The following is a 14548-nucleotide window of genomic DNA, read 5'->3' as shown; positions in this document are numbered from 1 at the left end:
AGGGTAAAAAAAAAAAAAAAAAAAAAGTTTTGTCAGATCAAACAAGTCAAAATACAGTGATACGGTTATACATGATATTTAGAATGAATATATACAGGATGAAAGTATTTTAAGAAAACTAAATGAAAACAAAACTCAACTTGTAATTATTTTTACTTTTATTATAAACCAAAGATTGTATAGTGCCGGAGGCCTCCGGCACTATACGATCTTTGTTATAAACTGTTTGTTTATGAAATGTTTTTGTTTTTTACATTTAATTTTTTTTGTATTCATATTTCTTAGAGAAAAGGTCGGTGGGAATAAAAAAATACAAATTTTCAATTTTTATTTTTTTTCGTTTTTCTTGAAAATTCGGGTCGGCGGATCTGTAAACCAACAAAATAAAAAATTCTCGCCTAATTAATGACATGTCTGTTCTATCACAATTCATATATTCATGATGTTTGTTTTTATTGCGCCATGCAGACGGAGAAAAGCAAACTGGTTCAGTTTCTTCAAGGATGGAGCCAAGCAGCAGTGGTCATACGAGGCTCTCAGGGGTAAGCTGAATGTAGGATATGTTTAAAAATAGGTGCCAAGGACGAGATCGTTTGTAAGTTTCACCTATGCTGACTAGGCCTCCGCCGAACAAGCTATAATCATCGTGACACCCAGCAGAAAGCTCCTGCTCCAATTCCGATGATGCTATTTATATTGTTCAACGTGGTTACACTCCTGAAAATAGGAAGGAATTCTCATTAAACTTGCGAATTTGCTGCGTAATTTATTGTGTGCTAACCGCTTTCTCTCAGAATACACATTAGTAGTGCGATGTATCAGTGAACATTCTGGTCCCACCTCAAGTGTGGTAAACACCCATGAAATCACCCAAGTCCTTTAATAAGGTTGGGAGGGTGACAGTCTTATATATCACGTCAAAGAATGCAATGAACAGCCACTGTGTATAGTAGGTTTCCGGAATGCTCGACGTACATGTGTGTTTAATCACGTGAATATTATGTTTCCACTTATATATTTATTGCTTACTTATCCCATATCCTAAATGTGGACGAGGTAACATCTGTGGCTGCACTGTATGTAACAGCAGGAGTTTCATATACTAAGGAGCACGGCTCAATAAAACGTGATTTACTTTTCCAAATTACTTTATTACTTTTATTATGAGGTAACTTGACTTAACTAAATTAACGTGCTTCACCACAATAGTTGCATTTGCTCTCATAATTTTTCTTGCTTTCATATGTATTTGGATAGTGGAGCTTCCAGTGTATGGCATCGTTTTAGTAATACTGATGCTACAGTTTATAGTGATCCCGGGGGGGGGGGCACTCGCCTCGGAACTGGGTAGGGGGGTGCCTCCGGGACCTTGAAAACCTGAACCTGTCACAAACTGCTTTGCGCCCTAAAATACACCCTGTCCCAATATACTGCACTAAAAAGTATACCCTGTTGCAATATTGTACATTTCGGTTATGTCCTGTCCTGTCAATATAGGCAGACATTGGTCCAATGTCGGCCTGGTGATATTGGCCCAATATTGTTTTGCAAATATTGGGCTGATATTGGACCATGGTTTTGCCAATATTGGTCCAATATCAGCTTGATGGGTGTGTATCTAGATAACCCTGTGCCAATAATGATGTTCGGAAAATATACCCTGTCCAGCGGCACGTCCCCAGTACCTTTAACAATGGGAGTGCCCTCCCCCCCCCCGGATAGTGATAAGACTGTGTTGTGCAGCTTTTGTCCTTGTAGCTATCCAGGTAGTTATATTACTATATTTTGTCTCTAAACAGGCTCAAATATATTTCATACGAATATATGAGTATACATCAGGAGTAGATAATAGGGAAGGAGTGTGACATCAATAAACAAGGGAAATTCGTCATTTACTAGCCTTATAATACCTACGATTTACTACGCGTAACTCATCCAACTTGAGCTCAAATCGGACACAGTACATTCGCCTAGCATCGTGCGAAATCGTTTCCTCGTATACACCCGCAATCCGGAGATACAGACTAAAACGTACGACACGATTCTCCATTCTTTGGCCATCAATCCAAATCCATTGCGCGCCTCTAATTCAAACAAAAGGCAGCTACCTAACGCGCTATTGCTAACTCGGCGAGGCATGTGGCTCGCTGGGAAATTAGGCATCAACACTCGGCGAGATAACCTTTAACCCGGTACACAGCTACACAGGCCACCTCTGCACATAGCTGGCATGCCTTCACGCACGCACGCTAACCGCAATCAGCAGCAGCTAATCGGGCTCAAATCTCCCAGCGAGCCACATTGCCCGCCGAGTTAGCAAGCTGTGGTTAGGTAGCTGCCTTTTGTTTGAATTAGAGGCGCGCAATGGATTTGGATTGATGGCCAAAGAATGGAGAATCGTGTCGTACGTTTTAGTCTGTATCTCTGGATTGCGGGTGTATACGAGGAAATGATTTCGCACGATGCTAGGCGAATGTACTGTGTCCGATTTGAGCTCAAGTTGGATGAGTTACGCGTAGTAAATCGTAGGTATTATAAGGCTAGTAAATGACGAATTTCCCTTGTTTATTGATGTCACACTCCTTCCCTATTATCTACTCCTGGTATACATATATTCAGGAATGAAAAAACACATTTGTTTTTAGTAACTCCTGGTCTACTGCATAAAGTATCTATAGCAAATCATTCATATTGCAGATCACTCATTCAGGAATATAACAATGAAGGAAAAATGGGAAATAATGTTAAAAATGATCAAATTGTAATCACATTGTAATTTATTAACAAAAAGTTTGTGTGATGCACTGTTGCTTACCACTTGAGACTAAAGAGCTATTGGAGTCTATGGAGTAGCAACTCTGCAGCTATAAACCATTATAAACAATTTCACAATATGCGCAATAGATCTGCTTGATTGTCTAATTAGTTTCCAACTGTCTTTTGAAAGACATAATACAAGACATCCAGTTTATAAATGGTATAATATAAAATGCTATGTATTATAGTATTGAATACTCCGGTGGTATGTTATGACGCTCACATGGTGTATTATGTATGTTTGCCAGTTTAACTAAGATGGTATTGAACTAACACGTCACTAAACATGAGCTCCTCATTTGTTCATAGAAGAGAGATGATGTTCAGCTGCTGCAGGCAAGTAGCAAGGCAACTTCCTTCGAGGCAACAGATGAGGATATGGAAAAGATTCTGGCATCACCTGAAAGATTCGATGTGCTTGATACTCCTGCTACACTTGTGACAGAGGACAGCCGTACATGTGGCTATGACGAGGAAGACTACAAAAGTAAGTTTAGGAGCTCTATTTGTAGACATAATTTATTTATAAAAGCCTCCGAATTTTGTTTATTGGTCTTATCAGTCGTATGTACTCCTTGGTTTCAATCCAGTCATATTTATAGTCCCTGTGAAAGTATTTCTTCGTGTATATATGAATGGCCGAAGCCTTGGCATTTTGTTTATTTGTCTTATTAATCATGTATGACTTGGTTTCAAGCCAAGCCTGTATAGTCCTTGTGATATAATTTCTTCACATGTACCGGTATATGTATGGTCAATGCGTTGGCATTTTGTGTACTTGTCTTATCAATCATGTGTGATTTGGTTTAAAGCCTTGATAGTCCTTGTGATAGGATTTCTTCATGTGTATATGTATGGTCAACGCTGATGAGGTCACCAGCATGCTGGCTGGCCCTTATCTAGATCTCATGTCAAGCAAATCACTTGTAACATCGAGAGAGTGAATTTATAAATTTGAATCAGGTCGATATGATTTGGTAATTCACATCATATTATCACAAGTGCTTGCTGTGATTTGACTAACCATCCCGTAGACTCAGAAATCACACTGGTGTTATCACTGTCATCGTGTCAAAGCCATTGTTGTTGTATTGAGTTGTGTGAATCTCATCCCTCACTATGCCCAGCCCACAGAGTGGACACGCACGGATACCAGCGCATGCATCATCCGATGAAGCTACAGAAAAGCCACCATCACAGACGCAAGAGTAGCAAGAAGCGTGCTCGCGTGGAGATGACAACCCAGGAGCAGCAGGACGACACTCCGGTACTGGTTATTCTGCTCTGTCGACCAACCGCAGTTTCCGCCCCTGCCGCAATACCCTCGGCAAGACCCTGTAAGGTTGTCGGTTTTGGATTGCATAGGCATGCAGTTGTGCGTGCAATATTCTCCACATGAGATTTCGGTGACGTGCATTAGTACGTGTTTAGCTGGCATAGCTAGGTTCTTAGTTTCCTGTCTCGCTTCAGGATATGCAGTGTTAATAGTGTAAAGTGTTGTTCCCAATAACGCATGATCGATCATACTGGGAGGTGAACATTGTCTGGTAAATTTTATGTACACTGTGCATGGATTTTCAGATTTTCATTTGAGGTCTTTGCAAAAAATCATAGCTTGAAGGTGATGGTAAATCTTTTCTGTCGTTTTGCAGGTCAATGCTGGTGCTTTACCATAACCTCAACATTTTGCAGCAACGACTTTTGTGCTGAAAACAGCTTTTGTAATAACTTAATTGCCACTTTTCCTATAATAAATCAGCAGTTTTTCTAAGAACATTTTCTTATTGAAAATCAATGACTTTTGTAAAAACTTGCCACATTTGTGTTTGTAATAACATCAGACAACATTGTCAGTCTTTTTATCAAAATTACCTCCCCACTTTTGTAACAGTATGCATTGTTTTTTGTAATAGAATTAATTTTAGTACAAAAGCTAATGGTTTGTATTACACGTTCATATTGACAATCTTTAAAATTATTGCGAGTCTGGAGTCAAATGCTTCCTGTTTTACTTCTCTCTAAAGTAACACCAGCCAGAGTCTATGTAAATCACTGAAAATTCTACCATAGCATACATAAAAAATCAAAAAACACTGAATACAATGCTTTTCCCCTCACCTGACCACAAGCCATATAATGCACTTGCTCTCACTTAACTGTGAATGTGTTTTAGCTTAAGGGTCTATTTTCCAGGACGCTTCTGCAAAAGATGATGTTGACAAAATTGCCGTGGACATCGTCTCTGGCGACCACACGCCCGTGCCCGGTGCAGAAACCCCTTCTACTAGCAAACAAGATGGCGCCGAGGCACTGCCGGCTCCCCCTGCGCACAAGCGAGAGTTGGCTACACCTACAGACAGCGCGAGCGTACAGTCACCTACGGAGAGTGACCTGACACCCTCGCCTCCCACTGAAGCCGACCTATTCATACCACCCAAAGCATCAGATGCCAGTCTGGTGCATGCAAATTTTTACCTTGGCAGTGGCACGAATCTGCGTACGGACGAGGAGGAAGAGAGCAAGCCCTTGCTGGTTAAGCAGGAGGATCCCGACAAAGAGGTGGGTAAAAACTGTCAGTGACACATATAATATGACAAAAATAATTGCATAATGTCACAGGATCGTGACTACTGTTAGGAGTGATTGCATAATGTCACAGGATCGTGACTACTGTTAGGAGTGATTGCATACTGTGTGTGTCACTCTATAAAATTAGCTTTGCAGTGTTGCATATGGAAATTGGATGTTGCTTCTAGGAGCGCACACCTGGTCACACGCTTCATTTACATATATTGTAGTTAATGTTGTTTAGGTCTAATGCTTACTGTATGGTCAAAACACATGTAGTGGCGTGTATTTGCTCGTTGTACGTAGTGCGGAATAGATAATTATAATAACAGCATGAGGCTGTTGAAAGAGTATCTGTGTCCCCACATTGGTTATACTGGTTACAATTAGGGCTGTAACGATACACAAGCCTCTCGATTCGGTCCGGTTCTCGATATTAGCCTCTCGATTCGATTCCTTCGATTCGATTCCCAAAATATTGAAATGTTATCTTATTTTTTATATTTTCATTATTTTGCAATAATAAATTATTAGAAATTGCCAATGAGTACTAAATGGTGAATAGACTAGAGTCTAGAGAGTATATATACACTGCACAGTCGCTGTGTAGCATTGGTGTGTAACACCAGAGCATGTAAATCAGTGATTTATATGCTCTGGTAACACTCAACAGTATATAGCGTAGTGCCGCCATCTATTGGAGGGAAAAAGTGGTATCGAAGTGGAATCGAAAATACGGGGAAAAATATCGAGGATCGGATCGAGGGAACAGAATCTCGATCCGATTCGATTTCGGTGGATCGTTACAGCCCTAGTTACAATGTCAATTTTTGGTGTCAGTGATGTAGCCACTTATACGCACTCAATGATGTTTCCAGGTCAAACCTGCTGGTATATTAACAAAGGTGGATACCCAATCACTGAAATCTGAAGGTGAGCACACAAAATTTTGTATTTTGTGGATAAAATGTTTATATGATTAATTCGGTTAGTCAATGATGCTCTGATGTCCTGTTCTGGACCTGCTCATAATTGGTAATTTCACAATTTTGGGTGAAAATTCTAGGTTACATCTAACGAAGGCATTGAATATTTTCAGTTTCACCGGCTCAATCCCCACGTAAATTGGACACAGGAAAAGTTTCCTTTCAAATAGGTAAAAACCAAACTCGTGAGATGCATGAAGGTTGCTCCTAAGTAAAACTAAGATGTAATCTACAAAAGTAGATATAATAAAGTAGGTATATTGGTTGCATAACGTTGCCTCGCTTCATGGGTCAATAAACAGATGGCAGTTTTCCTGTTGATCATAATCTCCCAAAATAATAACATTTAAATTAAATATTGTGTCTAATTGATTTACTAGAATTACTCTAGATTAACTATTGTGTAAATTTATATATTATAATTATTATAGAAAATTACATGGCATTTCACATAACAATTAATGTGTGTTTCTGTGTGATGCCGTTATGGTTTGTAATGTTATTGATACACATTGTGTCGACAGGTGGTGAGAGCCATGAAGAGTTGCAGCAACATCCTGTCAATATTACATTTCAACGCCGTAAGCTTTCGCATTCCAGGTTAGTCTTCCATGCATGTTGCACGCTCATACATGCAAGAGAAATCAATACTATAGTGTGTGTCTGTATGTGTCTGTTGCATGTTTAACTCTGCAGTGCGCACTGCTCAAAGATATTTCCCAGTCCCTATTAAAGAAAAACTAATGCTATGTAATTGCTAGTAGAAAATCAATATAAGGATATTTTGATCCCTAATTTCACTGCGCATAGCACCGACCTAGTATATGACTTTACTAGTTTAAATGTATTGGAGCCTGTGATTGTAGTCAATCTGCAGCCATTGTCATGTTTCATTCATTGACAAGAGATATTCTATTGTTAAACAACATAATATGTATCAGTTGTTAATATTAATACCACGTGCTATGATTGTATACTAGCTGTATTATTATACGTTGAACACATTTGTTGCATTGTCCTCACAGTGTTGGGGAGCCGTTATCGCCGGAGCACTTTCGCAAGTCGTCGCTTCAGCATCATCACCACGGCAACAAGGGTATGGGTACCCACCTTGATCGGAGACGGTGCAAGGGCAGTGACGTGATGTTTCGCACGGAAAGCCTGCTGTCTCGCATTAACACGATGGAGGCAGGAGCCGAGGATTTCGTTGAAGGGGATAAGGACGGTAGGTGTTTCTTGTGTCTGTCAAAGAGCTTCAGACAGCCGAGCACCTTGTCATTTTGATATAGTTCTGCACCGTATTGACAGGTGCACAGGTGCTTAGTAGTTCATCATGGAAACAACTGTTCTTACATTTTATAGTAACTCCCAGGTAAGTTGTATCGTGTTAAGTACTGTGTACCCACAGCAGTATCCACGTAAATTATACCTCGTTATGCAACCACAGTATGGCCAGCTGCATTGCACCTTGTTACACATCCTCAATAGTGCCCAGGTAAATTGTATCTTGTTATGTTTATGCAGTAGTGCACAGGTACGAGGATGTGAGAGGGATTCGGCGGCGCAAGATCAAGGCAAAGAGCTCGGTTTCCTCGGTGACTCACCTGCTGAAGGGGGGAGCTGAGGGTACGTCCCAGGAGGACGACGTTGGGTTACCAATCTACAGGAAGAAGAAGTACGACCACTCTCCACACGAGGTGCACACACGTTCGCAAATTATCACACAGCATAGCAAGAATTGTTAGACCTCATTCTGAATAATTTTTACGCGAGATTGAGCCATCATGTCACTGTGTCATAGATATTCGTCGAACTGGATGAGCTCATATATCGGGAGGATGAGAACGATTCCGCGTGGAAGGAGACGGCACGTTGGATCAAGTTTGAGGAAGATATCCAGGAATCGGCCGACCGCTGGGGCAAGCCGCACGTTCCCTCGCTGTCCTTCCACAGTCTGCTGGAACTTAGGAAGTGCCTTGAACAGGGTAGACACTTTGTAATAAACGTTGTGTGTATATTAAGCAATGGTTGCAGTGCAAATGTGTTCAAAAATATTTACAGTGTTGATATTTTGTATGCAGTAGGTAGACTGAGAACACATTAGGTATAAGAATGACATGTTGCACCCTTGCACTTGCAGCAAAAAATCTAAATTGCTCTGCATGTACACATAATAATCCTTTACAATATAGAAGTTACTGGATATATATTTATTCTTAGTGCAAGTATTGTTTTTTCTTTGTTTCTTCGAATTCACACTAACATGCGTTTATGATGTTTATTGTTATTGAAAGGACCATACCCTGTACTATCTATTAATATATGAATAATAGCTGTCTTGTGACTGAACGAACCCCTGTGCATAGCCTATAGAGTCATTTATGTGTTTACTTGTAACAATATGATAGTAAGCAGCTAAATTTAAAAATTCAACTGTTTCATATTAAATTAATTACAGAAATAATCGATCTCATCATGTTTGTTCTTTACTATAAATAGCAGTAGTAGTCGATGTTATGAGTTATGTTGCTATATTGTGTTTGTCTGTACCTGTATGACTATAAAAATAATATTCCAATGATAGGAACTGTGCTTCTGGATTTGGAAGAGAAAGATCTCTCTGGTGTTGCCACACGTGTGGTGGACAACATGGTGATTACTGACCAAATTAAAGAAAACGACCAAGGAGCTGTACTTAGAGCACTTTTACTGAAGCACAAGTAAGCATGCTAGCTTATGACCTAGGCATCATCTTTCAATGCCAAAACTGGTTGGCTATCCTGTTCATAATTAGTGAAAGTATGTTGTCCAGGTTTCTATGCTAATTGTTGATGTTGTCTGATCTTGATACTGCTCAGTAAGCATATATCTCCAATGGCGATGAATTTGGCGGTCTTAGTTTTTGTAATTGTTGATTTACGTAGAGTTGTATTTGCTAACAAACGTGTGTGTTACAGGCGTTTGAATGAAAATGGATTCATTCGACGAAATCTATCTTTTAAGAACCTTCCTACTATGGACACGAAAAAGTAAGTGTGACTATACTTTATCTTGGGATGAATTCTGCAAAAGGTTTTGTCGTGGCTTTGATATATGATTGAATAGGTGTTCTGATCTGTCTAGCTGAAATTAGTTGTATGTAGTGATACCACTCAGTTGTGCACTAGCAATGAATCACATTGGGAGGTATCATGAAGGTAATTGGTCACGCACTACATGCTGTAAGTGTATGTTACTGCTGTGAAATGGAAATCGGGGGTTGCAAGAGTTGGCAGGTCATTTAAAGATTTGCATGAATTGTTTTTATTATGAGTTGGCAAGTATTTTATGATTGTTGTCAGTTATGCGCCTCCCTGGTGAGAGGTGTTTCGAATTTAACAGATAACAACCATAATTAAGAGGTGTTTTGAAGCTCTGTCAGGGAATTGTATCTCAATAGTTGAGGTTTTTTTCGGACAGCTATCTAGGATGGGGTTTGAAGAATTAGTGGGGGCTTTTGGGGTGGTTGTGGATCAGTTTGAAATAAAGCGAACTAAAAATGAAGTTAAACCACACCAAAACATGCCTGATAATTGATTGGCACTTTGGTCACAAGTGGCAGGAGTATCACAGTTATGGTCGCAGGCATCACCTGTACAAGGGAGCTTTGTTGTTTCATAAAATCAACATGGTTTGTCTGATCTGTGTGTATTACCTGATAGGACTTCAAAGCATAGTATCGGGACACTCCTAGACAGGTACAAGCAAGGCGACGTTCATTACGTGAAGAAAGATGGTTCAGCAGTGCTCATTGACATAGAACAAAATGGCGATAATAAGGTATTACTTTAAGTGACTAACATATCTTACTATTTGACTACTTTCTTCCTCTTATAGTAAAATATTTGTAAAAATAATAAATTGAACACATCTGATTTCCTATATTCCTCATTGCAATCACCTTTATCCAAAAACGTGTTCATAACATGTTGTTATTGAATCTTTGTGTTTTACCATGTGATAAATCTCTTACACTCAGTCTCTCCCTTTAGCTCTCTTTTCTTTGTTATCTCTCAATGTTGCCCACGGTCTCTGCATACGTGGATTTGCATAGTGTTTTGGTGTGTTAAAAATGTATAGAAACAGTCTTTATTATATTATATTGGTGTGTCAGTTGGTTTTTCACACTACAATTGTTGGACTCTTTTAAATTGTTTCCTAGCAAACTGCAAATAATTTAGGAGCTAGATCTGCTTCTCATCCCAACCTGGGTCGAATGGATCAGGATGTCGCTCACAACAAACATATGACAGAACTTCGGCGGAAGATTCCAGCAGGTGCCGAGGCATTTGCCATTCTCGTTGGAGCTGTCGACTTTCTTGAACAACCAACAATCGCATTTGTGCGATTAGCAGAAGGTGTGTAATGACGTAGATATCGAATTAATTAACCTAGTATAAAACCTAGCGACACGGGTCGTTTAACTTAAGCAGCATCACGTCATATGTTATTTTAGTCGACAAATATCAGTCAAGGTAACAAGTGAAAGTTGCACCACGAATATCCCAAGGTGACGACTGCTACGAGTCTTATGACAAGCCGCGCACGCCGGGCTCGTGGCTCACGCGTGGCACGCGCGTGACACAACTAAAGAAGAGAAAATATGCGTCGACAGAGAGAGAAAGTAATCACCTACACAAGGCGACACTATGACATTCTAGTACCTATAGAAGGACATCACACCTTGATGTCGCATGCCGACTCATGAAGAACAAACAATGAATGCTGCCGACAAATGTGAACTATGAGAACATGAATCGAACTGCCGCGATTCCCAAGGACTTCTAGAAGCTTCTGCTGCTGTTCTCACGTTAGAGAAGGAAGTCTCTCACCTTTAGTTGTCCATAAAATTCTGGAGAAGGACAGGATTGCACCATCCGCACGTCATAGGCTTATTTTAGCCCATGACGACATTATTGCACCATCCGCACGCAACGAGGCCTTGACCACCATCGGGCCATGCATTCCTCCAGTTGCATAAATACCGAACAGTTTCGACGGAAAGGCAGACACAGTTCCACGGTGCTGACAGATCACGACGCTGTCAGCACCGTCGCTGATCTCACCTGCTGCTCGCTGCCACCATTGCCGCTGGACATCACTGACTGAGGACCTGCCTGCTGCCTGCAACCTGCATGACTCCACGCTCGTAAATATTAACTGCATTTGTAAACCAGTCGCTTGTCTGTATGTGCTTGGTGTATGTTAGCCTGCATAGGCATTATTGATCTGCGTAACTGTTATACTGCGTAGCAATTTGTAATGCGTATTCGCGTATGTGCCTACGGGCCTTACACTTTATAAACGATATGTAATCTATTGTACGCGTTTCGTATTTGTGTGCTGCTTGTCTATGCATCGTATAATTATGCAACGTATGTAGCTTTATAACATGTTCTACTTAGCCACTGTTTGTTAAGCCCACAATGTTTGATTGTAACCGGTACTGTTCTCGTATTAAACGATTGATATCACGTTGTTATATTGATGCCGTGACAAACTTCAGATCGCCAAACAGTATATTATAGTGCTTAACCGTATGATTTCTTGAATATAGTTCCTTGGTCTGCAACGACACAGCGTTCTGCACTACGGCAGCAACACTGATGATGAGTCATATGTAAGTTTAACGCTTTCTATCTTTTATTTAAGTAGATTAGGTAATGCTCACTCGCTGCGACAAATATTACTTTATAGGTACTTCAGCTAATACCATTGCATCCCGCTAAGTATGTTCCCTGTACCTTGTGTATCTATCTACCTTGTGTACCTATACCTCCGTATTTTCCTAATCTCTAAATGAATACCTCTTATTAAAGAAATACATAGCTTGATTTTGGTCGGTAGTTTTTTAAAGAGTTGATGGATCAACACGTTGCTCTGCGAATCTTTTATCAAGTGTAGGATTGCTACCTACATTTTTTTCGAGAAACAGATTTGGGAGTCAACCAATGTAATAATGTAGCAAGGGGATTCGCCTGATCAGCAAATTCACCAATAATTGTATGAATAGCAATACTATCATTATGATTTATGACGCTGGCACATTAATTTGACTATAAGATACGTATCTAATAAATGATTATAAGAGATATATTGATGAAGATCATGCCTTCACGGGTCACATAATTCTTACGGTGGATACGCAATTTAGCCTTATAAGACTCTATGCATAGCTTAACATGAGATAGCTTAAGGCACAGTGTTAAGAAGAGTTGGCTTATGTTTTGAAACGTCTCCACAATCGTAAGTAAGCAAGTTATTTAGCATTTAGCATATGAGATACCCGTAAGTTGGGCAGATTCAACAGAATAAGCTGTAGAATATTATTATGATAATGGAGCCATCGACGCTCGCTTGTACACTATGGAGCCATTGGCGTTCGCTTGTACACTATGGAGCCATGAAGGGCTCACTCTTAAACGACATTAAACTCACGTCCGACATCAAGCGTATGAATATGAATTCCTATTTTTCTTGTAACCCTTGTATCCTTTCTATACCTAGAGAATCCCTAGATGAGATTCCTGTGACACAATTGCACTCATGTCCTTTGAAATGGGACGATGATGATAATATTGATAATGAGGCAGTATAACGTAAAACACTGCAAACACCTAAGTAATATTAGCATTATGAAGAGCATTATGTAATCTACCAAACAGCGTTGAATTCTGATGACAACAGTATTTACTAGTTAAAATATGGATTCTGATTTATATTCCGTTTCTTGAATAACGCTTCATGATATTTTGTATGATTGCTGTTATATGATGCACGAATGTTTTCTTTTTAAATTACGTGTTAGTTGCTCTTATAGCGTAGCATTATAGTTCGACTGATCTCGATTAGTATTAGTATAACGATGAAGTTTTTTTTGGTGTAACGGTAAATTTTCAATGCCGCAGCGGTATCAAGATATATCTATTTTACATATGTCTCTACGTTGCTCTTCATAGAATATGTTTCGCAACTAATGAAAGTTCGAGGGTAGTGTAATGACGTAGATATCGAATTATTTAACCTAGTATAAAACCTAGTGACACGGGTCGTTTAACTTAAGCAGCATCACGTCATATGTTATTTTAGTCGACAAATATCAGTCAAGGTAACAAGGGAAAGATGCACCACAAATATCCCAAGGTGACGACTGCTACGAGTATTATGACAAGCCGCGCACGCCGGGCTCGTGGCTCACTATGATATTTTAGTACCTATAGAAGGCATCAGACCTTGATGTTTGCATGCTGACTCAGGAAGAACAAAGAACAAACGCTGCCAACAAATGTGAACTATGTGAACTATGAGAACATGAATCGAACTGCCGCGATTCCCAAGGACTTCTAGAAGCTTCTGCTGCCGTTCTCACGTTAGAGAAGGAAGTCTCTCACCTTCAGTTGTCCATAAAATTCTGGAGAAGGACACAGGAATGCACCATCCGCACGCATCCCTCCAGTTGCATAAATACCAAACAGTTTCGACAGGAAGGCAGACACAGTTCCACGGTGCTAGCAGACGCTGTCATGGTCGTCGCTGATCTGACCTGCTGCTCGCTGCCACCGTCGCCGCTGAACATCACTGACTGAGGACCTGCCTGCTGCCTGCGACCTGCATGACTCCATGCTCGTAAATATGAACTGCATTTGTAAAACCAGTTGCTTGTCTGTATGTGCCTGGTGTATAAGATGTTAGCCTGCGTAGGCATTGTTGACCTGCGTAGCATTTGTAACGCGTATTTACTGGTTGGCCTGCGCAGCCACCTATTTATTTTATGTAATTGTCAATATGATGTTGTTCATTAAAGAATAGAGTAACCGTAGTAATTCTGTGGTTATAGCATTATACTGTCTGTGGCTTAAGTGCAATAGCACACTGTTGTACAAACGAACCTGGACACTATACGATTACACATGCCTGTTACACGGGCTCACGAGCTTTGTTATAGGTGTTAAAGGGACAGTAGCCTCTAGGATTTTACTGCATACAACTGTACTTACTGTATAACAAATCGTCTATACCCACATGTATTTGTCACCAGATACTTAATTAATTATTTACACATCAACGCTACGAAATTTGAGCGGCGCCATGACACCCGCGACCGTGCTGCCACCCTGAAAAAGTTGCGTATTTGCATT

The 14548-nt window shown here is 40.1% G+C and overlaps 1 protein-coding gene across 1 annotated transcript in view; it reads left to right on the top strand.

The window, feature by feature from the left end:
• LOC106820988 (anion exchange protein 2-like) overlaps nt 1-14548 on the top strand; it is a 34768-nt gene that overhangs the window by 10527 nt on the left and 9693 nt on the right. Inside the window, exons 2-16 of the mRNA XM_014825605.1 lie at nt 469-542; nt 3127-3304; nt 3945-4084; nt 5011-5376; nt 6264-6318; nt 6485-6541; nt 6896-6971; nt 7397-7596; nt 7896-8068; nt 8173-8356; nt 8956-9091; nt 9329-9400; nt 10073-10190; nt 10573-10768; nt 11968-11996. Of these exons, the coding sequence (XP_014681091.1) occupies nt 504-542; nt 3127-3304; nt 3945-4084; nt 5011-5376; nt 6264-6318; nt 6485-6541; nt 6896-6971; nt 7397-7596; nt 7896-8068; nt 8173-8356; nt 8956-9091; nt 9329-9400; nt 10073-10190; nt 10573-10768; nt 11968-11996 (2019 nt within the window). The 5' untranslated portion in view covers nt 469-503. The remainder of the gene's footprint in view (nt 1-468; nt 543-3126; nt 3305-3944; nt 4085-5010; nt 5377-6263; nt 6319-6484; nt 6542-6895; nt 6972-7396; nt 7597-7895; nt 8069-8172; nt 8357-8955; nt 9092-9328; nt 9401-10072; nt 10191-10572; nt 10769-11967; nt 11997-14548) is intronic.

Source organism: Priapulus caudatus, unplaced genomic scaffold (genome assembly GCF_000485595.1).
Source record: "Priapulus caudatus unplaced genomic scaffold, Priapulus_caudatus-5.0.1 Scaffold55, whole genome shotgun sequence".
NCBI classification, from domain to species: Eukaryota; Metazoa; Priapulida; class Priapulimorpha; order Priapulimorphida; family Priapulidae; genus Priapulus; species Priapulus caudatus.
This window is presented reverse-complemented; position numbering and strand designations above follow the sequence as displayed.